This window comes from Ptiloglossa arizonensis, chromosome 13 (genome assembly GCF_051014685.1).
Source record: "Ptiloglossa arizonensis isolate GNS036 chromosome 13, iyPtiAriz1_principal, whole genome shotgun sequence".
In the NCBI taxonomy this organism is placed as follows: domain Eukaryota; kingdom Metazoa; phylum Arthropoda; class Insecta; order Hymenoptera; family Colletidae; genus Ptiloglossa; species Ptiloglossa arizonensis.
In genome coordinates this window covers 5,898,695-5,920,459 of record NC_135060.1, presented here as the reverse complement: position 1 = coordinate 5,920,459, position 21,765 = coordinate 5,898,695, and the positions used below count along the sequence as shown (strand labels likewise).

Sequence of the window (21,765 nt, the reverse complement as noted above, 5' to 3'; positions counted from 1 at the left end):
GTAGTCGTATGGGGGGAAGATTGAATCGAGAACACGTGTACACGTGTTTCTCGTAAACTTCGATTTATTGCACGCGAGGAGAAGTTTTCTACACGTGTCGATGATTTCGTTGCTACTGATTCGTCTCGGTTCAGGAAAATTCGGAGAGTTGTACCACCGTTACGTTATTTACCGTTGTCCAGTTATCCTCCAAGTATTAATTAGATACTTAATAAAGTATACCGCAATACCTTTGTACGTAGGTGTCCAGTGTGTACAATATCGAACGAGTCTGTGTAGAATCGTATTTGATATTTTACACACTAGACATCTACATAGAAAGGTATTGTGGTATACTTTATCGAGTTGTGAATAATTAATACTTTGACAATAACTGGATAACGGTAAGTAACGTGACTGTGACACAACTCTCTGCAACGCTTCGCGACTCCGCTCAACACTCCCCTGTTCAACACTTCTTGGTTCTACATTCCTCGGTTCAACACTTCCCGGTTCAACAGTTCTCCGAAACTGAAATTGTTGAGCAAGGGTGGTTTAACCCCCTTTATTTTTCGCGTTCTATATACGGGCTGTGCAAGACAGTTAGCTCGTTTTTCCCGCTTCCAAGATAGAAAAGAACGCTCCGGGCAAAAGTTCGATTTCTTTGGGACAAACGATAGTTTTTCGGTTCCCGGTGAAAGCGCCAAGAACTCTTCAAAGCTATTAATCTTCTTTCTCGTCGTTAATGGGAAAGATATGTTTTTTGACCATTGTAGGAACAATGTATAAATTAATAATTACATCTGTTGTTCGTTGTTGTCGAAGTGGCACCTATTTGTACACCGTATGCGTGTATTCGTGTATTTTATGATTCCGTGGCTACGCTTATTCTAAAGTGTCTTTCTATCGACGACCACCGTAAAATAAGTAGGCACGTAGGACGAAAAAGTACAAGATAATAATGAACCACTCTGATAAATAAGATGAAAAATATAATTCATAGTCCATTTCGCGCAATAATTTCATACATACTCGCCACACTCACCCTTGTACACAAACATTGCTCACTTTTACATTTAAATGTATCAAGTTCTATGCCAATCGGTATCACACGCTAAAATTATTGCTAAATATTCGTCCCGAAAGCGATGAACAGTTCACGTTTTTCCGTTTCATTAATTACTCCTAGAATATACTACTTTCACAGAGCACCCGAAACTTTAACACTCTTCTTGAATCTAATAAATCCACGCTATAGGTATTACCTTGAACCGTTAGGATGAGCTGTTAATACGATTTTCGAACTTTTCGACAAGCGTGGATTTCGTTACGAAGTCCTCGATTATTTGAATCTAATTTCGCTAATATACGGAAAAGCAGTGTCACAGGAGGCAGCTGCCTCGCCAATTTACATTCACAATTAGTATATTTATCGGACAGAGTTTCGGTTACTCCGTTAACCAAAGAACGACGATGAATTTTCAAGTTCAAGGTATAAAACAATACGGTATCGATAACTTGGATAAATTTAAAAAATACGACCTCGAGGGACTGAAAGAACGTACGTCGTTTGTTTCCTCTCCATCGAAACCCTCTAAATTGTATTTCATCTATGTCATTTGTAGCCGAAGATACTCGAGTCTAAGAATGATATTCCGGTGTTCCATTTCTGCCGATTCGCCGTATATTGCTCGTTGGAACTGTCCCTTAAATTACGTCACAGGGTAAGCTGCTTATTATAATTCATTTCAACCTCATTTTCAATCCTACGACCACGACACAGGATTAAATACGAATACTAGGAAATTAAAATTAAGCACGAAACGTATCCGACTACCATGGAATACAATTAAGAACGATCGTCCATTTCGAATACACTCTTTGTATCGGGTTGTTCGGAAAGTCGTTTCGTTTTCCAAAATTGAGAATATACGATTTAATAAAATGCTCGTACGCTCTAAAAAAAATCGTGTTTCATTCTCGCTAAAAAAAAAACGAACCGACTTTCCGAACAACCCAATACTCTCGACTTAATTTCGTTTTCGTTGTAAATGTCGCGGTAACGACACTGCTTTAACATTTACAATGTAAACGGTATCGAGTATTTCGTCTTGAACACCACCGTACCGAACTCGCGATTAGAGATATCGATTCAGTACCGTTCCTCGAGTTGTCGCGTAGTTATCTCCACCACTTCTTAGAACTACTCGCGTTAATTCTCTTCCTCGTTCTCGAGTCCGCGACGTCTTCGACGATACCGTACCGAAAGCGTAAAACGTCGCAACGAATATTTTTAACAACACCTGTTGCGTCTAACGATTTCAAGCTACCGATCGTCGAAACGACCCTCTCGTTTACAATCCGTGCAATCGTAATTTGAAAATCGAAGATCGAGAAGATGTAACTCCTCGAAAGAACGAAAAACAGTATGGGACGGTTCGTTGCGGTAAGACGTGGAATAAAAACGAATTCTTCTTTGTGTACTAAATATAGATTTATTTATCAGGAGATCGATCACACAAACGAATAATTCCCGTGATAAAACTAAACTAATCCGTCCAAGTGTCTTTGAAACCTCTCGAACACGTTTCTCCCGCAGCCTATACTCTTACACGCATTCTATCTCGCATTTATTTCCTCCGCATCGGGCGTTTATTTTATTATCCTTCTTCCCTCGAGAGGTGCTTCTGTCATCAGCATATTCATTCATCGGATCGTTAACGAACTTTCGAAACCGAATTTCCAGTCACTCGTTTTTTTTTTTTTCTTCCCTCCCTCTCCCTCTGCCCGCGCACGGTCGCGCGCATCATTTGCCACGGAACGAAACCGGAATAATTTCGACCTCTATTTTCGCTCGTCAACGCGAATCGCCATCGACGACACTCACAACGAAGTTTTATCGTTGACGTTACGCGGGGAACAACAGTGGAACCGCGCACGGTGCCTCGGAATGCACAGATCGCGGCGCGTTGTTCGCGGAAAGTTGATTAACCGTTCGATAGTTGGCCAAAAAGTCTCGAATAGAATTGTTTCGGCCGGCTTTCGTTTTCGCGTGTAAACGACTTTGAAAATCGTCCCGCACAATTTCATTAAGCGTTAACCGGTCCACGGATACGAGACGTGTTCACGTAGGTACCGTTTTCGCGTTATTTTACATATTGTAACGCGGAACCGTGCCACCAATATTGCGAATAAATATATTCGTAATTAAATTTCCACGAGATTGGTGAACGTCACGGATCGCAGCGACACTTTGAATTTCAGTTTATTTCGAACAAAACGATCCCCTTCCCTGCCCCACAACCCCGAAGAACACGTATTATCGTGTTAAAGCAATTTAACGCTTATTTTAACACAGTGCCCGGTTTACCTGTAGTTTCTTTTCGTAGACAGAGGTGTCCCCTAATGGTATCGCGAGATTCATTTTAGAGATGAATTTAACACTTGGTAACGATCAAATAAATTACAACGGATTCTACACGATGGGGAATAATACTTAAATTACAACGATAATTGAATTTGGTTAGTTACTGTAACGATGTAAAGCTGTTTCGATTTCCTTTTTCTTTCAGAAATAACGAGTTCTGTATCGTGGCGAATAATACTTGTATTGTAACGATGATTAAGTTCGATCGGTTCTGTAACACTATCGATGTAAAGCTGTTTTATTTTCTTTTTCGGTTTCAGAAGCAGAAAGTGTCGAAACGCTTGGCGTTTGAAGCGAATTGATGAACGAATCAGGACGATTTGTAAGGGAGGATCAGTCCCAGGACATCATGAAGCAACGAGTCCTACTGGCCCTCGCCAATCTAATCACATCCTATGCATCTTTTCTGTAAGTATTATTTTACGATTCTGATCGGAAAAAAGATCAGAAACTGAACAAAATTCTTTTATCGTTAGCATCCAGCCAACTGTGCTTTTGGATAAATAATCTAACGGTATATGAGTCACTTGTGTTGTAAATTTTTAGAAAAAAATCTACAAGTCAAATAATAACGATCTATTTTTTTAATAGCGTATATTTTCCAATATTACAAGTCCAACTATCGATAGCTGCCCACCTTTAAATCAAAAGGGTGGATAAACAGGTGTCCATTGTTCAATGAGTGTTATTAGCTAACTAACTTCACTGATTTTTTTTTTAATATTCCAAATCGAATAAATATGTTGAATAAATAATTCCACGCTAATTGGAATGGAAAATTCTTTACAATTATTGGAGAATTTTTAATATTTTTATTCAGTCTGTAAAGCATAAAGGCACGAACAAAAGAAAGTATAATAAGGGAGGTTAAAGTTTAATTGAATTCGCTTTTAGAGGTGAAAAATAGTTGATACAATATTATCGGTTAAATACAGTCGATGATGGGAGCATCTCTCCGTTATCGATTCTCCGTTTTACGAATAAAACTGAATTACTTGTATACTTGTATTTTGCATGGCCTCTATTTTGGGTAAATATATTCTTCCTAAAGAGCTCGATTAATTTTCCATGTAGTCGCTTTTACTCCTGTTAACCAAATTTTCGATCACAATTTAGCGATAATCTAAATCACATGCAAAAGAGAATAATACACGAAGGTTAAAATAAATGTTAATGTATTCTCTACGCAAATTCTGAAGGACGGTATCACTATTTAGAAATTAAATGGCTAAAGTCACGGTAGATCGCAAGTAAAATCAATAGAAATCGTAAACGATGATTATTAACGCTTCGAAACAAATTGTGTTTCAATAAATTAAGCGAACAGCGCTAGGATAAATTATTCCACGGACGATCGATAAAGCGGATAATTAATTAAGTTCTGACGATGAAAGAGAAATGATTTTATTGTCTTTATCGAATTTCTAAAATTTCTCGATTACGGGTAAATGATAATACCGTAAGACAATAATCGTTTCCTGGGATTCTTGGAAATCAGACTACGACGATTAATTACTGAAATGGTCTCTGGTCAGGCCTAACCACTAGAGATGCTGCTAACGATTATCCATTCGATGGGTGACCAATAATCCTGAACTTATCGAGAATGTCGTTAAGATATCGATAATGGTGATAGAAATGATACCTATTAAATCGGTAGCCCGTGCTTATTTTTACTTCTTTACCATTTACGAAGACACAAATACACTTCCAAGATCCTCTCACGAATAACAAAAGCATAAATGTATCTTTGAACACTTTGTATGTGTTTCGACTCTGATCTGTTAATTCGATTCATCGTAAAGCTTTTCTGTAACTCCTTATTTTATAATAAAATTCTCGAACTAAATTTTACTAGCTCAAAGTAGATGTTATCGATAACCGTCTAATAACGAAAACTAAAAGCTGTTCTTAGAATTAAGTTTTACAAGGTATAGAAATTTTAAAGTTGAACGATAAATAATCGAGAAACACCTTGCTCCCAGGGGAATGAAATATATATAGGTAACGTTTAACGCGATGAAAATTTCTTATAAAATTGACCACGTTTTAAAATCAATGGCACAGATACCATTGGTGTGCGATCGATGTTGAACGACAGAAAAATTTTCCGCCAGTTCGTTAACAACGAAAGTACCAAAGCTCGTTAAATTGTACGGTTCACTTGTACAGTTCTCCGGTCCAAGTGCAACTTGAAGCGCGTTCTCCGACATCCCTTCGTCGGGAAACCGTAAATGTAATCGTGGAATATTCGGGGAAAAACGACCATCGTAATACAGATCGTTGGTACCCCGTTCGATTTGAACCCTCTTGTCGGACAATTAACCCAATTGAAATCGATCGTTGAATAACCCTTCCTTCCTTAGTGTTCTTCTCATAATTGTTCATTTCTCCGTTTCTCCGCTCGTACAGACTTAATTCAACATTCTTCGAACGCGAAAACAATTGTTTTTACGGAAATTAAAAATTAACTTTCAAACGGAACGATGAAATATTGTAAATTTAGCTTATCGAGAAGAGATTCGTCTAATTCCTTCGTCTTGGTAGTATCCGAAATGAAACTAGAACAAAACGAAATTTAACTGTATCGATATACTCGTCAATATACTATATTTCAAAAATTTAACAAGGTTAAGAAATTTTACAGAAAGATTCAATATTCAAGAAAAATTTCTTTCGTAAATTTTTCAATAAATCGTACATATAAAAGCAAACGATTTCCATATAAAAACATACAAATTCCTACAGAAATTTCGCCGTGAACTTCAGTGGAAAGTTCACCACGACCCCGTGGAAAATGCAAGAATTTCCTTCGCAAATTCTTCGCTAAACACTCCGTACAAAAACAAACGATTCGATAATTCGCGAAGAATCCCCAATTAACTGGCAAGCGATTTCGATGAAGCAATTCCTCGAGGAATTTCGCGGTGAACTTCGTTGGAAAGTTCACCTCGACCCCGTGGAAAATGGAAGAGTTATTTACGCGCGAGAATGGGAAACAGGTCGACGGAGAACTAATCAGCCTGTTTAAAAAGTGAGACAAATCTCGCGGGGATATATCCGCGTGGCCGGGTTCGGCCTGGCAAACGGGTCAACTGGCTTCTAATGTGTAATTTCGATAGAATCGAAGCGCGAGGACGTTCGTCCGGGCGCTGTGTATCGTCCAGAGGAAATATTGGACTATCCGTTCGGTCGAAAGAAACACGAGGAAGAATCGAGGAAGATCGAAAGCCAGCTTGTCGGCAAACAAAAGCTGTCGCGTTATAGCTCGGCCACGGGAAATATAGACTGGCCAGCGGCGGACAGCGTGTCCGATCAAGCGGCTGTTTTCATCCTGACCTAAAAGAACGGACAGGCATTAAAATGGCGCTTCATTTCGGTTTAAAAACGAACCCCCGGCCGCAATTTTCCCTCCCCCCCGTCCCCGAAACGTCGAAATTCCCTCGTCCCAATTTCCAACCGACCAGCGTTGCACTCTGGTACACACGTACACGTACATACGTACGTACGTGTAAACGTCGAGCTCGTACCGTGAAACATAAACAAATGGCATCGAACGTATTGCTGGGGGAAAAAAAAAAAAAAAAAAGAGAAAAACGAGAGAGGAAAGGTCCGCTTTTTTAACGTACGAACGAAGGTACTCGATGTTTCGGTTTCCAGAGTGCGAATCCTGAGGTTGCCCCTTACCCCCACGTTTATTGGTTCACTTGGAACGAAAAATACGAAACGAGTCGCGCACCAAGGAAGATTTCGTCTCGATGGTGCGTCTCGTTCCGAGTGTTCTCCACGAACCTTTTCCACACTCTTTCGAGTACTTTTCTACATCGAGATCGCGCGAAAGGTGAGATAGTAAAATTTAGCGATGTTCGATTAGAAAGAACGCGCGGAGAGGGTGCTTCGCAAAATTTTTTGTTTACGTAGGAAATAAGCGACAGGTGTGTATCCGGTGGTATTTACGAGGAACGTGGTGTAACACCCAGCGTGAAGAATATAAAATGTGTAATACCGTGTTTTGTGGACACGTAACGAAAGACGAGTTACAATTCTTCCGTTACTTTCACGTGGATAACAACGTGCTTCAATTTCGTGAAAATCCCTGACCTCGATACCAAAAAGTGATCGATCTCACGCGGAATGACCGGTTAGTTTGTATAGACGAAGGTCACCCTGAGTTTCTCATTAAACAACATACGTTTGTTTTTGCACAGTAGTACCGTAGAGATCAAGACAAACGCAAAGATACATTCTTCGAGCGAGCTCGAGACGTCCATACACACGTGTGTGTGTGTGTATACTTGACCTTAAAAATTCGTTTTTAACACGTCGAGCTATTTTGAACAATGCCGACACAACGAGGCCTTTTTTTTATTCGAAGCAGCGTTCAAACCGATTCTCTCGTACTGTGAAATATTTTTTATCTTCTGCGTGACGTTTGCTTTTCGTATCTCAAGTCATCGCCGATACTTTTTCAAGGTTCATTTTTTTAATAAACACGCGAAAGAAAATACTGTACTATCTATCGAGAAATATAGAATCGATATATAAATAGCACTCGAGATAAATATTCCACGTTCGTATTATTTAAACGCGTTGTCGTAGACGTGAGTGGTGTTATTACGTTTGAAAATAAAGTTTTCAAGGTGACTCTATTTCTAGTTCGCTCAAAGGTACGCGCACATAATCGTCGCGATGTTTGTTGTACAATGGTAAACGAAAGTATATATATTGTACGATAAAAGAAACGAAAGGTGATCTCAAGATCTGAAAAAACTGTTAAGATAGTTACGCGTCGTAAATTTCCTTATCGTGCAACTATCGTTGAAAATGTTCTGCAACGACTTCGTTCAACCGATTTCCCATAACGCGCTAACAAACAAACACAGCTGCGTTTCATTTATATGGGCGCAATGTCCAACCGATACTCCAGTTCCAGCCACGTGTGTTACAGAATCGCAGGTGTTATCCAAGGAGATGTCTGAACGATCCTTAACCCAAGCTCCTGGATATCTTCAGTCCCCCTTGAGTACACTCCACCTTTAACGAAAGCCCGCGTGAAAGAATTTTGTGGAATAATATATCGAAGAAAAGAAAAAATGGTGTCGTAAGCTTTCCACTTTACATGTGAATTTCAATGAATGGAACGAATAAAATTTCTCGATTCGAGGGTGTGGTATAATTTACTCGTAAAAATGGTCTCTGCTCAAGGTTATTAAACACGATCACCGTGAATAATTCGCGGACACACTGTACATTGGATCATGAATATAAAAAGGTTTCTAGATTTACATTACGCCGAGAGCTGAAATACGATAAATGCCTTAACGAAACGGAGAAAAATTTCGTTACGATGAAAATTAGCGAGAATTAAATCGGTTGTACGATTGAGTAATTATGTTACACTTCAACGGGAACTTTTCCAACAATTTTCCCAGCTCTGTCGAATTTCTTTTATGTTTTCCAAAACGGAGAATATATAATTTACCGAAATGTTTCTACGCTCTAAAAAAATCGTATTTCACCAAAAAAAAAAAAAAAAAAAAAAAAACGAAACTACTCTCCGAACAACCCAATGTAAGATCTCGTCACTTCTCGATCGAAGACGGGCAATATTCACGATTGTAGTAAATTATACTTGGAAGTTAGAGTAGCGCGATTGAATAGCTCAAGTTTATCGGAGTGGAACGTTATTATGGTTCTCGGTCGCTCACGAGTATCGTGTACGTGTACGGGTGTATAGTGGACACATAATTCGAAACGACGCGGTAAATGGAAGTAAGCCTTGTCTCGGGCATTGATGCGTTTACTTAAGCATAGAACCGCAGAGAACCCGTGCAAATGGATCGAAGACGTATAACATACCGCTCGGATACTCGAACCATGGTATCTCGACCAGGTACATCGTAGTTTGTAGTCACGTGGGTTCGATCAGCAGCTGGCCCTACCGTGCACCGAAATCGATGAATCGGTTCGAGGCACTTTAAGCAATTAACGTCACCGACAAATGTCAATTAACAACCGGAGAGTCCTCTGTTCGCGATGTCGCGTTTGATTAATTGTACAATAATTATTCTACCGGGAAAAGAATCGAAAGGTACGAGCAACCGGATCGAAAACGTCGAAGACGAATCGATTGAAAAAAAGTACGAAAACGTTGGATAGTTTCTTCGTCCAAGGGAAATTTTAAAAAATGTTCGTATTTAACGAAGTAGTGATACGAAAGTATCGCGATAGATACGACGATATGAAATGTTGTATCTATTATTATAATACGCGCAAAGAATTGATTTTCCGACCTGATTATTCGCTACACCTATGAATTTCACCCGAACGGAAAATCTTGGAGTTGAACGATCCGTTAAACAGGCGGAAACGGAGAACCGTTTAAAAAAAGAATTGACGTTTTTAATGGGAATCACCGAGTGACCGTTCCGAAAATGTTACAGAGCGGCTACGGGAACGAAACCCTCCACGAGACAGAGGACGCAGAGCAACAATCACAGCAACATCAGCGAACTGCTGGACAATCTGCTTCGCGGTTACGACAACAGCGTTAGACCGGACTTCGGTGGACCACCGGCCACCGTTGAGGTCGACATCATGGTACGCAGTATGGGTCCGATTTCAGAAGTCGATATGGTTGGTATCTCGCCGTTTCCTTTTGTTATTCTTGCAAGACGGGGACGGTACCCCAGCGAAGAACTCGATTCACCGTTATCGAACGCGTTTCAACTTCGATTCACTTCCTGGTGATTCTCACGCGTTTGTTCACGCCGTGGGAACAAAACCTCTGTAACGTCGCGAGCCACTCCAGATTTTGAGAATTTATACGTCCGTGCATCTCGAACCGTTCACGAATTTTCGATAGATCGTTTCAAATTTGTGTCCATTTTCTCCAATGTTCGATAACTAAATTTCTTTCTGCTTTTTTTTCTTTTTTTTCTTTTTCTTTAATACAACATTACCATCCACTGCTAAGTCAGTAACTATATATTTGCAACGTAAGAAATATTTATGCAACATCGCTACTAAGTCAGGAACTATATATTTGCAATATAAGAAATATTTATGCAACATTACTACTAAGTCAGGAACTATAAATTTGCTTCAGACGTACTCGATGGATTGCTATTTCCGACAATCGTGGGTGGATCGACGTTTGGCTTTTCAAGGTGGCAAGGACACCCTAGCTCTCAGTATTTCGATGCTGGCAAGAATCTGGAAACCGGATACGTACTTTTACAATGGCAAACACAGTTACTTGCACACGATCACCAGCCCCAACAAGTTCGTCAGGCTTCATCAAGACGGTAGAGTTTTGTACAGTTCGAGGTACGTGGTCATTTGGTAGACAACAAGGAAATTTTATTGTCGATGTTTCTTAATTGTCAACGACTAATTTCGTTGTAAAGAAGGAAAAAAGAAATAAAAGAAAAAGTCGAAACGAGAAATCGAATACCACGTGAAGTATCAACGAGCAGGAATAAATATTGGACGTGCTGTCTTGGCACATGTTACGTTAGGTTTTACAACCTCTTTCATTCAATTCTGAGAAATACGTGGGATTTACGATATCTATTGTGTAAGTTTTCTGTTTTATTATCGTCCTGAATGGTCGTTTTATGGTCGTCCCGCGCTTCATCGAGCATGACGTTGCAAACTGCTCGCTTTCTTCGGTTTACATTTATGTTAAGCAAGTCCGTCGCGTTAATGTTCGAAAAACCCATGACTGCGATTCCCAAAACGAACGATGAATTCGATCTCGTATTCTGGATCGTGTTCAAAACATATACATTGTGCTTAATCACGTTCACTGGCACGTAAACTGACTGTATCCCTTACGAAACAAGACAAGTCGATAAAAGATTATAAATTATATCGAGCAAACAATATTACTTTTCGATATCTGAAATATTTAGGTCAATTTTAGAAATGTACACACTTTATAAAATATCACGTTCCTTTTTTATTTTACTCCTCTTCTTTCCAATATACAGTAGAAAGCTGATCGATAGTCGAACATGCGTTTTCAATGAATTTTGATGAGTTTCTTCATAAATAAGTATCGAAAAAGATCACGATCCTCCACTTTACGATTCATTGAACAGTACACATCGTTATCAATTGACGCTGCGCAAGCTGTAACTATATTAACTAGTTTGCAAAAGAAATGAAACATTTACAAGCGTTGGAAGAAGATGAACAATGAAGTGACTCAATTAAGCTTTATTAGCTCATTACGCCGTTCTTCATTGTCTTCTAAAAAAGTCGCCATATTTATCTACCGGGCGAATTCTTCAGGAATTGTACGAAAAATACCTAACGTGACTACGTTAACAAATATGACGGTCTACGTGTACATTTTTTTGCTTCTGGGTACAGATCGTTAATTTGTAAGAGAAATTTATGAATTGGACAATACTTCATTGTACCTTTGTTAAACTCGGTATAATAACGGTACGATGGCAAGGGAAACGTAGCCGCGATATCGTTTAAACCGAGTGAAAAAATGTTTGAATTCCGTCACCTTAATTTTCACAATTTAACGTTTCTTCTATAATCCTAAAAAACCAATAGCAGCGTTTCGGGTCAAGGAACAGTTATGGACGATTCTTATTCGACCGAATGGGTCGATCTTGTTCGACAACGCGGGAACCAATTTTTTTTTCTTCAATAGAACAATTTAACATTTCGAGTAAATTCTTTTCGTTTCTTCGACGCGAAATATAATTTCATTCCATGTATAATTTCGTTCATGATCGTAGAATGATTCGTATCGTAGAAAACGACAGCTCGAAAGTTGCTCGTCTTTCGGATATTTTCTATTCCAGAAATTTCATCCAGATCGATGCACGTGATCGTTACGGCGAACCTTGTCTGTACGCGTACGTGTCCCCATTATTTTGGACGGTGTACCACGCAAAGAATATTGTTTTAAAGAACGATGTACGTTTTTAAAGAACGACCCCTCTCCGGGTGATTCTTAATAAGACCACGGACGAGGTTGCATGTGTGCACACGTGTATAAAGGCACCTTGAGCTCAAGGGTTAATTCTGGCGTGCACAATAGAGCCGATCCAGAAGACTAGGTCAAGAGAAAGGGAATGGGTTAACAAAGAGGAAACGTACATCGCTTGATTCCGTGCTCGGTGTATTTCTATTTGTCTTGTCGGACAATTCGAAATAGCCGAATTGTCGAACCCTCCGGCGGGCCAAATCGTGGAATTTAAATGTCATATTCTGTCGACGACAAGAACACGTTGCCTGCAGAGGACCTGCGCTCTTTGTGCACTTGGCCGAAATTCTACGTGGCTTTACAGGTAGCCGAGCAATCGATCTGTCAAACCTGAGCATCACCAACGATATTTAATTCGCACGATTCTTGTTTCTTAATTTTGTCACACCGAAGATCGTTGCAATCACATCGTGGTTATCAATCGTTGAAAAAGAAAATGAACTTTGTACACTTGTCCATCTCAAAGAGAAACGATATGAAAAGTTATTTCGTTATCGTACTGTCAGTAACTTGAAAAGCCATAAAATTCAATTTTTATATGCTGTACAAGTTAAGTTCTCTGTAAATATTATTATTATACATCTAGCGACCAGTACTTCCATCGTCTGAAGTTTTCAGGAACGTAATACTATAATTCTTGTAACGATACGATTAGAACTAAAGGTACGAAGTTATTGGAACATCGAACCGCGTAACTAAATTCAACTTTTTACAGTAAAAATAGTAAATTTATAGAAATTATAGTAAAATAACTTCTTATTTTATATATATATAAAATAATCGTTTCGCGGTGTTACAACATTGAGTAAATTAAATATCAGACAAATGAAAAGATTGAAAATTTTCAAAAAATAGGGAATTCTAGAAAGAATTTCAAGCGGTAAAGTCGATGGACCGATATTAATTTTGTACGAAAATGATCAATTTACAATCTGAATACTGTAACTCCGTGACATTCGTATTTTCATCTAAATCAGTTGTAAAAGGGTTCGTCCGAGTTCTCTGGACGTGAACGGCGTGGAAAATCGAATTCCTTCGGAAACTCTCTCTATACACGTTTCTGACCGATTGGTGGCCATTAAATGTCGATCACGTCGCACTGTTTGCACAGTACTTTATTAGCTACTACTACAGCCCTCCGTAAATATTTGTTCGAACAGCTTCTAGTTACATTGCGGAGATTGAACACGGCTAAGTGTAGTATTTTTAAGTATTTTCATCGCTCCTTCTTTAAACAATAGATCGCGTAATTATCTATTGTGTGTTTATTCCCCGCATCTCGACTCGATGATCGCGTTTCAATTTCGACGTTTCTTGTTCAAATTTTATCGTTAAAATTCCCAATCGCTTCGCGCAATATTCACTACACTTCGGAGAAGTGTCTTCGTTCCATTCGATAAATGTTTAACGAGTGTTCCCCAAGTACGTCGAATAATTAACGCGTTCACGGTGACTCCGTTTTCTGATGTCTCGTTGCAACTGCGACTGCATTTTGTCCTCGTCTCGTTACGATTAAGAGGAACGAGATTATGCATCGCTCAATTCTGAAAAGACCGTGTTTCGTGGGTCTTAAAGGCTTTCAGTGGAAAAAGTCCGTGCTAGTCAGACGTCCCGTTCTACTTTACTTTCCGGCGGTTTCGAGCGTGTTAAGGTTTATTACGCTTTTTATAGATTTGACACTTTCTTCGGTGTACGGGAATTAAGCTCGTCTGCACGGAGCGTGCAGGTGTGCACGCGTGCGAATGCATCGATGCAAAAATAGGTCGACCGTTTTTACACTATAAACTTCGAAACACGTTCTTCGAAAGCAAACTATTCGTTCGTCTCACGGTTCTACGAAATATATTAGCCATTTTGAACGTCACGTGTAACGGAGTAGCATCACCGGTATCCTCGCTAATGTTTCACGGACATTTTCGTCTCATTTTTGAGATTTTGTCACACTTTCGTGACACTCGATTTCCGCGTGTATCGGGGAAAATAAGAGAAACGTCAATGACGAAAATAAAATAGTAATTTATATATTTATAGAATTAGAAAACGCTGGAAATATAGATATTTATCGATTGGGTTTTGCATCGATTCGCATCTCGTAGCTTGCACAGTTTATTCTACACGGATTACATTTTTATTTATTAATTTCGTACAAAGCAACGCCGATGACTACGTCATTGGTATCGATTAGGTACTCGTTTCTCTTTGATAGAATTTAATTCCCCGCGTATACTTTTGAAAGTTATTCAACATCGGTGTAACGTGTTTTATTTTTCGCGAATTTTTCGCGACTTTAATTTTGTTCAACAACTGCGAACAATATGCACGAAACGCGTAATACAAAAGAAGGGAAGGATCACCAATGAGGTCGCGTTACGTAATAAAGTTTCATTGAAGATGAAATCGATAAATTGATAAGCGAAAGTGGGAATCCCGTCACTTCGTCGTAAAACTAATAAAATGTCCAGTAATGTACATAGTCGTGTAGTCATTTTCCACGAAATAGTATCTCATTAGGAATATTAAAATTTAACGCTGGGGACGAGCGCCAAATGCATGCGAAATTGTAGATTAAGTTACGACCGTTGCAAAAAGAGCACGATATTTTCTTTTTTAACCGTGATCGTATAACACGATTTCACGTATCAAGAATTTTCAGCAGCATATTATACCGGTAGGGTTTAAAAATACCTATATCGTTGGTTACGTTAATTTACTCGATAAAAATTCAATAATTCACCCGATGGACAAGTGTTTCTCTTTATTCTCTCGTTGTCGAGTGTTTTGCACAATTCTACATCTATAAGACGTTATACGAAAGTATAAAAACTACCCCGTACAATTTCGAAGAAACTTACCTGGTATGACCCGTATATCGGCACGCATTACTTGCTCCGTGCGGCATTATCTACGATAATATAACGTGATTTGGTACATCAAGAGCATTCGGCAGCACATTACATCCAGGGGGTTCAAAAACACCCGCAGGATTCAAACGAACGCGCGATGAGATCGCGAAATCACGACACGATTTCACGGACGGCCGAGTAAGTAGTCGGATGTTCCCCCGGTGGGTAGGATCCGCTCATTTCCGGACGGAATAGACCTAAAACGTGGTGCTATCCGTCACAGATAATCTGCCGCGTTCGCCCGGGATCCAGCAGACCCGAGGATTCGGGCTTGGAAAATCCATGATTTCAGATTCTGCCTACGTGGTACAGCGAGACGTACGTGATCCCGGGCCGAAGTAGGTTTAGGATTTCATCGTGTCTGTATGCTAATCGGGTTCGTTATTTTCATGCAAACGAGAGAACGGCCGCGAAAGCTGCTAAAGAATACGTCATAATAAACGCAGGCTAACAAAGCACTTTGCTTTCCGTACCGGTTACACACCGAACCGAGTGCCACGAGTTTCTCGTACTTTCTGCATTTCTTTCGTCGCTACGAAACGTGTCGTTTACACTTCTTTCTCTCTTTCGTTTCTCCAGGAAAAAACTTACCGAAATCGTACCATTTCGGACACTTGGATACCACTTGGTATCGAATTGACGATTCGCGCGCGAAACGGTACCGGTGACTTGTAACTCGATTTGTAAAACGTCTATTGTTACGCGTTAATTTTTGTTTCGACACGTTTGGGTATTTTTTGACCCGAAGAGATCTTCGCAGTGTTCTATTACACCGTTTGCACGACTCTTCTTAGAAATTTAGAAAGATACGGTGAAGTGATAACGCAAACGTGCAAACCTCCTCTCTGTGGTGAACCGAAAGCATCGTACTTGGCGTATATTATCATTTGTAAACTGTACGTGTCACTTACAACCGCGCGATTCGAGTTACGTAACAATTATCGTGCAACTTTTCCATTTCCTCTGTTCTCCGTTTAATTGGTTCGGTTCTGTTTCCTTGTTAAAGCTTCGTAAATCTAATCGATACGAGCTGTCGCAGAGGATAAAAAAAAAGAGGTAATCCCCTTTTTTTCGTCTCCGGACGCAATTGCCTCTCGATTGTTTCGAATACGTTTCAAAATTCGTATGCGAGACGAACGGTCCGATTGGTGAACGTTCGAGGGAACGTGAATCCTGAGCGTTTAATTTTCTCACTTGGACACGTACGATACGATGATGATTTCCGGAAAGAAAGTGGAGACACGATGGGTGGAAATTTTCCTTTGAACCGAGAACAAGTTCGCAAATAGCTAGGTTTGCGGGAGAACCGGGGCCTGGTGAAATCTCAGGCTACCCAGAAGGAGGTTAGCAAATGTGAAGGGGTTCCGTAACTCGGTAGCGTGTGTACACTTCACGCTCGAGATGATTTATACCCTCTTGGACGGAATCGAGGATCTCAAAATGCCGGGTTACTGCAGCTATTCCTTCGTCCATGCGTACAACAGGCAAGGAATTCTCGTGCCAGCAGACAGTTTCCAATATCTCTGCCCGTCTGACCTGCGTCGATGTTTGTTCCGACGATTATTCGGGTTACCTGAACTTACAGTGGCAATTACACGCCGAAATCGATGCACGATCGATCCGATCAACGTTGGAACAACTGGATTTCCGAGTTGTTCTTCGCCACTTGTGTATTTCCATCCAACCAACAGTCGAATCTTATCTTGAACGCTAATTCTTCCGTTTCTTAAACGATGTTTCTCTACATTGAAGATTCATTGAAGATTCTTTCGATTTATAGTTTCGAACCTCTTCGATTCGTTCGACGAAATATAAAATTGACACTGCAGAGTATTTTTAACAGAAAATAGTACCAAAGTGTAATACATAGTCGATACATAGATACCACGAAGACCGTTTATTTCGATCTTACCGATAAAACGACACACCCAATTCGAATTATAACCGATGCGTGACAAATCTAACGAGATTTCGTCTCGAGGTTGCATTCCTTCCTCGGTCCTCGGAACGAAGATTTGCTGAAATTGCAAACCGATACAGCGTCGGTTCGATACGCGAATTACGATACAGAGCTAAACATCGTTACCGGTCGATACCGGATACGAACTAAAACTTCCAATTTCCTCGAAACTGTATCCATCACTGAACTACTCGGCCTTGTTAACGAGAACTCTCGGGCTACTTCGTCAATGGTATAATATTTCGATTGTCTCGAAATCGACTACTTTCCTCGAACACGTCCCATGATTCGGTGTTCGGCTAGTACCGCGAGCTACGTACCGTCGGATATCGCGAGATTAAAAATTTCCGTTGTTTTCCCACGTAAACGGTCGGTGCTCGACTTCTGTTTTCATATTTGGACAGCGAGCGAAAATTTATTCGCAATGCCCGCGATAAGATTTCGCGATTAATCACAAGTCTCCCGTATGGATGACGATCTGCGGTCAGATTCAATTTCAAACGATGCAGCTGATATACATACCTGCTGGACCGGGGAGATATGCACGGCTCTCCACTTCATCCTTGTGTGCGCTTGTCTCGTTCGCTAATATGAGTTGATTTGTGACCGAGGAGATGGACGTTAATTCCATTACGTTCCGAGTTAGCCCTACTTGGCATCGAGACAAAGAAAATGCAATACCGAGCGCTCGATAATCAAACAAGGAAAAAGAAACGAGAATTCAAATGGATCAGGACCGTGTAACGTTAACGTATTTTATACTGCGATTTTCGTCTAATTATCGTTTAATAATCGTATCGAGGTTGTTTCGGGGTACAAACGAGACCATTAAAAAGTATTAAATCCGACGCTAAGTCGCAAGGATGGCCAACGCACACTCGAGGCAGCAGTTTGTTTTAATTTGAGGCATGCTCGTTTGGAACGCGGCCAGCATTTTAATTTTCGGATCTTCTCGACCGTTTCTTGTAACGTTCCAGCAACGTTAACGGATGATCCCCGTGCCAATTATTTGCGCAAAGTGGTATCTTAAAATCAGCTCGAATAATCTTAACGTTTTCGAATATATCTGAACGATCGTTACCATTTCGTTCATTTCTGCGATACTTGTATCGTTTCAAAAGTAACGAACGACGATAAACCAAAGTTTCGTTGTCCAGTAATACCACTACTCTGTTGTTCGATAAGTTTCATCGTTTTTTCCATTGTAAAAAAAATACCACGACACTTGGACTTTGAACAACTGTAAATATACTCGAACGAGTCGAGAAATCTACGTGAAACTTCGCACGTGTTCATCGAACGATAGTACCGTCTTTGGAAAAATAAAACGAACCTAATAGCTCCGTTTCTAATCGAACGGACGAAACATTATTGAACAACCTACTATATCTTCTTCTCGATTCGTACAACAGCACTGCTTAACCCTTTCCACTCGAAGCTTTCCTGCTGCCACCAGACACTAACACCTGGATGAAATCCTTCGAATGGTGTACTTCATTTCAAACGGAACATTTTCGTTTCAACATTTCGTATACGTGTGTTTACATCTTACAAGAAAGGAGCGATATTGAATTTTAATATAATTTCCAAAACCACGATGGTTTTCCAAATTGGAGAAAGTACACCGAATTAAGTGGCGATCGAGGATCGCCTCTCGAGCGAAAAGGGTTAACGTTCCGTCGAAAATCGAATCTATCGATGAACGAGGGGCTATAAAATTCAAAGACGAGTCCGTGGAAACTCCGTTCGAGAAAATTTACCAACGAAGAACGGAGTTGAACGCGTTTGGAAATAAAAGTTTACAAAGCGGATAAAACTCTTAAAGCGGTCGATACGGGACACGATGAAAAAATTGGCAGATGCGTTGAAAGGCGCGGCGATTCGTTTCTCTGTATGCAATTTCCAATCCGTCGGTGTGTGCGGGTCTCCCCGCGATTTTTTTTTCTTTTTTTTTTTTTTTTTTTTGCCACGGTCTCGTACTTTTCCCCGACGCATTCGTAAACGAATAATTCCCGACGTGTTGCAACGCGATTCAAACGTCACGCTTCTCTTCAGCCCGGTACACCGGTCAACAACGAAATCCATTCGGACGAACAATGGAAATTATTTCCACCTCGTAACCCCGTATCCTCCGCGTAACGGACTCGTTCTTGGGACAAATTCCGGAAATCTTGGAAACATCGAACTCGTTTCCGAAAATATTCAACAAATATTTCAGTCGCGTGAACACGATCTTCGAGGCGTTCGTTATCGATTCCCTGCGATCGGTTCTCGTCTTCTTGTCGAACTCTACCAATTTGGGCCGTTGTGTTTCGTAAAATTACTCGAAAAGAGTAAAAATAGCCACGTTACAAACGACTTTAATTAAATATTCTTATCAACAGGTTTACGAATGCTAAGCAACGATTAGCATTTCATTAAGAAAGATCCACTTGTAGTTTCAACGTAAGAAAATATTTGTAAAAAAGCGTTTATATCACAAATGACACAATAGGAAGAAAAGTTCACATTTGGATAGCTCAGAGCTATTTTCTTCATTATACAGTCTATTCTTCATCTACATAAATATGATAGATGAACGTGTTCCAAGTGTCGTTTTACGCTATACACCTGAAAACTTGTATTAATATTTATAATATGCTTCGAGATATTCACGATGTTGCAACATCTACGTTTTATTATACGTAAAATAATTTCAAGGTAGTTGTAAAAATCGGGATTTTCAGTCGTCAAGGGTAAATCGTCAAAGAATGTGCCCCCGTCCTTCTTTTCGCGCGTCTTGCCGAACAAGCATTTCCATTGCTTTTGATGTTCCAACGAGCCTTTTTCCAGTCTTAAAACGCATCCGGAATTCGGTGTAGCAATTAAGGCAAACGTTCGTCGGTATAAACGTCGTTTAATCTCCGTTCAGATGCCGACAGATACGTTTGTAACTGGCACCGGAATCGCGCCACAGGCTCTCGAAACTGTGACAATTCCCAGTTACGCAAACTTTCTGGCACGTAGCTTCTGATAACGCGGAGAAGATCCAGGTTGATCGTTTGATAGGTATAGCAACGAGCTACCGAGGATCCTGGCTGCACAGAATATCCACAATGTTCAAAAGTTGACGTTCTCTCGTTTCGTCGGAAGAAGAAATTTTTACCAAAGGTACGGTGTCCCAATCGTCGACGTACTTCTCGATCATCGTTACTTCGAACAACTGTAGAAAATTCTTACGTGTCGTTTCGTGCATCACGATACGAGAAATGGAGCGTTTAGGATAGGAACAATATCTTCTACTTTTTTGACAAAAAATTTAGTTTGTATTCGAACTCTCGCGAAAGAAATCATCGTTGGTGCGAATGTACGTAAAGTGTTACGAGAAACGTAATAATTGTTCGCTCGAGATTTGTTTATGAAATTAAATCAACTATCATCGAGTCGATACTACGTCTGAACTTTTTATATTTCTCGTTTCGTTATTTCTTTGCAATTTTATTGTATCGATAATAATAATTGCAGTTAAAGTGTTCAGTTTACTGAAAATGGAAAGAAGAAAACACATAATCGTATTAATGAAATGGATCGAAAGTGTCGATGACCGTAGCAAATGTGTAAAAATTGATAGGATGTCGTGGTAGGTATTAGTTTCAAGCTCTGTCTCAATTTATTCTTAACGCGAGATCGATATCTTATTTGAAGGGATATAAATTTTGCAATATGGAGGATCTCCTTCGCTTCCAGTGGAACGTTTCCGTCGGTGTACAGCAAAATAAAACGAAACATTGCTCGCTCGCTAGAAGGAATCTGAAATCCTACGGATACTTGATATTTATTAAAAAAAACTTATACAATATGTGACTGCCAATTTAATCGCCAACGCGATTAATCTACGTTATTTTTTCACAATTACTCTTCGAATAGCGTGGTTGTAAAATTCGTTTCGACCAATGTTCCATTTTAAATATCAAGAGATGTATTTACCAACTATCCTTGAAATAGACCAACAAGTGTTGGCCTCTTCGCCTGTACTTTTCTATTAAAGAAAAATGTAAATAATAGTGTAAATACAAATTCATACGTAGTGGAAAGTTAAATATTCCATCGTGAACGAAGTAATCGTGTACCTGCGTACAAAAACCTATTCAATATTAATAATTCAGTTACTACGATGTCTTTAATGCAACGTAAACATCATTCGTGAGCGTGCCTCGTTATTTTGTCCAATTTACTCAAACTTGAACGGTGTGCTTTAAACGTTACATTTTCGTAAAAATTCGAATCGGGAACGATCGCAAAATTTGACGTTCAAAGGTAGAAAGAAAAAAAGGTTTCTAGTTTCGTGGTATTCGGCATCGAATGATTGTAAAAGAAATAAAACGATACGATAAGGTAGAAAACCTTTTACGCGCTACCAGTACGCGCCACTTTTACCAGTTGGGATTTACTCAAGGTTTCTCCCCTGCCCTTCATCCCCTTATTTCTTCGTTTTCTTTCGTTG

General features: G+C 39.8%; 1 protein-coding gene across 1 annotated transcript in view; it reads left to right on the top strand.

Annotated features, from left to right (window-relative positions):
• Grd (GABA-gated ion channel) overlaps positions 1–21,765 on the top strand; it is a 66,088-nt gene that overhangs the window by 19,821 nt on the left and 24,502 nt on the right. Inside the window, exons 2-4 of the mRNA XM_076325095.1 lie at positions 3,667–3,814; positions 9,850–10,042; positions 10,515–10,735. Of these exons, the coding sequence (XP_076181210.1) occupies positions 3,708–3,814; positions 9,850–10,042; positions 10,515–10,735 (521 nt within the window). The 5' untranslated portion in view covers positions 3,667–3,707. The remainder of the gene's footprint in view (positions 1–3,666; positions 3,815–9,849; positions 10,043–10,514; positions 10,736–21,765) is intronic.